This window comes from Cryptotermes secundus, unplaced genomic scaffold, assembly GCF_002891405.2.
Source record: "Cryptotermes secundus unplaced genomic scaffold, Csec_1.0 scaffold7951, whole genome shotgun sequence".
Lineage (NCBI taxonomy): Eukaryota > Metazoa > Arthropoda > Insecta > Blattodea > Kalotermitidae > Cryptotermes > Cryptotermes secundus.
Genome location: NW_019743089.1, coordinates 1 through 1,870, shown reverse-complemented (window position 1 = coordinate 1,870; position 1,870 = coordinate 1). Strand labels below are relative to the sequence as shown.

Below are 1,870 nucleotides of genomic sequence, written 5' to 3'. Positions count from 1 at the left end.
ATTTTTAATGCATTTGAAAATTTGTATTTGCTCTTAATATGAAGTGACACATGTAATAATAATGTTGCTTGGTTATGTTTTTCAGATTTCAAAGGCCACTGTGTCAGAAAGGCTGTCAGATTCCCCTTGTGCTCTAGTAGCAGGCATGTTTGGTTGGACTGGCAATATGGAAAGGCTAGCAATATCCAATGCTCACCAGAAATCTGATGACCCACAGAGAAGTTACTATCTGAACCAGAAGAAAACTCTGGAGATTAACCCAAGACATCCTCTCATTAAGGAGCTTCTCAGAAGGGTGGAGGATGATCCAAGTGATTCTGCTGCAAAGGATATAGCCCTTATGATGTTTCGAACAGGTATGGATTATTTATAATTGTAATTTCGTTTTTGGAAACCTCTTTTATAAACACCATTGTCTTCAACTGTGAATTGGTCAATTGTTAATGACGTAGAACTTCTCCTATCATCTCTGAATTCCAGATTGAAAATCTGTGGTTTTTCAGCAGTGGGTATAGTGATTTACATGTGGAACTATACAAACAAACAGAGCCATTTGCTTATATCTTTAAACAGCAGCAGCTCATAAGTGGTTTTAGTTTATTATATTGTGGAGCAGAATACTTAAATTACCTTTCAATGTAGAAGAAATTCCTTTGAATTTAAATAGAGGTATCCTTTCATGTGGTAGGCAACAAAAATTGCCTCTGGTTAGAAAATTCATAATTTCCTGACCACACAGACTGATTGTAACTATTGTGACAGGATAATTTTCCTTTGGGTACACTATTCAGTACAGTAGGTGTGTCTGATATATTCTCTTGTGGTTCTCATTGGTAGTGGTAGCAGTAAACAGAGAAGCCTGAGTGTTGTCATATTTCTATCTTCATGTCATCTTACCAATGAGAGTAATGCATTTATCTATTAACTACACTCCGTAGATTGAAATAAATGTTGTAATCCGTGAACTTTGAAAAGAATTTGGAATCTGAGAGAGAATTTTATATAACCAAAAAGAAACAAAGAAACTTCGTGGCTTGAGTCCGCAAGCGAATTATACCGACCGAGTGACTGCCACTTGTTGGCGAAGTTCGTGCCAACTATAGCTGATAGAGGGTGCCATGTCGTCAATGCAGTGAATCCCCATGGCTGTTAATTTTGGTTTTATAGACCGGAGCCACTATTTCTTTGAAATAGCTCCTCAGTTATCCTCGTGAGGATCAGTGGACCCCATTCCAGACCCACTAGTTCTCAAAAAATCTGGTAGCACTAGGAATCGAACCCAGACTTCTGGATTTGTAGCCAGAACTCTGACCACTAGACCACAGAGGCTGTCAATTCTATCTAACCAGTGTGGAATAATTCAAGCTTTTGAATCTTCTGTAGTTAAGAAGGTGAGAAATGGTACCAGATGTTACTTGTATATTGGCTTGTTCTTAATGCAAGAAAAATTAAATGTGGAGTTAGGATGTGTAGCCACACAGATCTGTGTTGCGTTCTGATGATAAGGAAGATAGATGGGGAGCGGCCGTTACGGTGTTCTGTAGCTGAACTAAATATGTGCCATATGTTCATATATTTATATTATATTTCCAGCTACTTTACGTTCAGGCTTTATGCTAAGGGATACAGCAGATTTTGCAGAGAGTGTTGAACTCATGATGAAGAAAACTTTGGGCATTCCATTGGAAGAGCAGGTAAGCCAAAATACATGTATTATTTGTAAGAGTTATACCGCAAAATTGGAATTTTTCATTTTAATGGTACAGTCAACTCTCGATTATCCAGGGGCGGATTAACCGGTTTGCGGCTTAATCAGGGCTACTGAGCCTTTTTTGAGGCTTATATGTTGTTTAATATTCATTCACTTTTG

The 1,870-nt window shown here is 38.0% G+C and overlaps 1 protein-coding gene across 1 annotated transcript; it reads left to right on the top strand.

Annotated features, from left to right (window-relative positions):
* Positions 1–43: 43 nt before the first annotated feature.
* On the top strand, positions 44–1,760 carry LOC111873698 (endoplasmin-like; the record flags this gene model as incomplete). Its single annotated transcript, XM_023868631.2, has 2 exons — positions 44–356; positions 1,594–1,760. Coding segments are annotated over exons 1-2 (462 nt in total), but the record flags the coding sequence as incomplete, so codon positions are not given.
* Between the last annotated feature and the right edge of the window lie 110 nt (positions 1,761–1,870).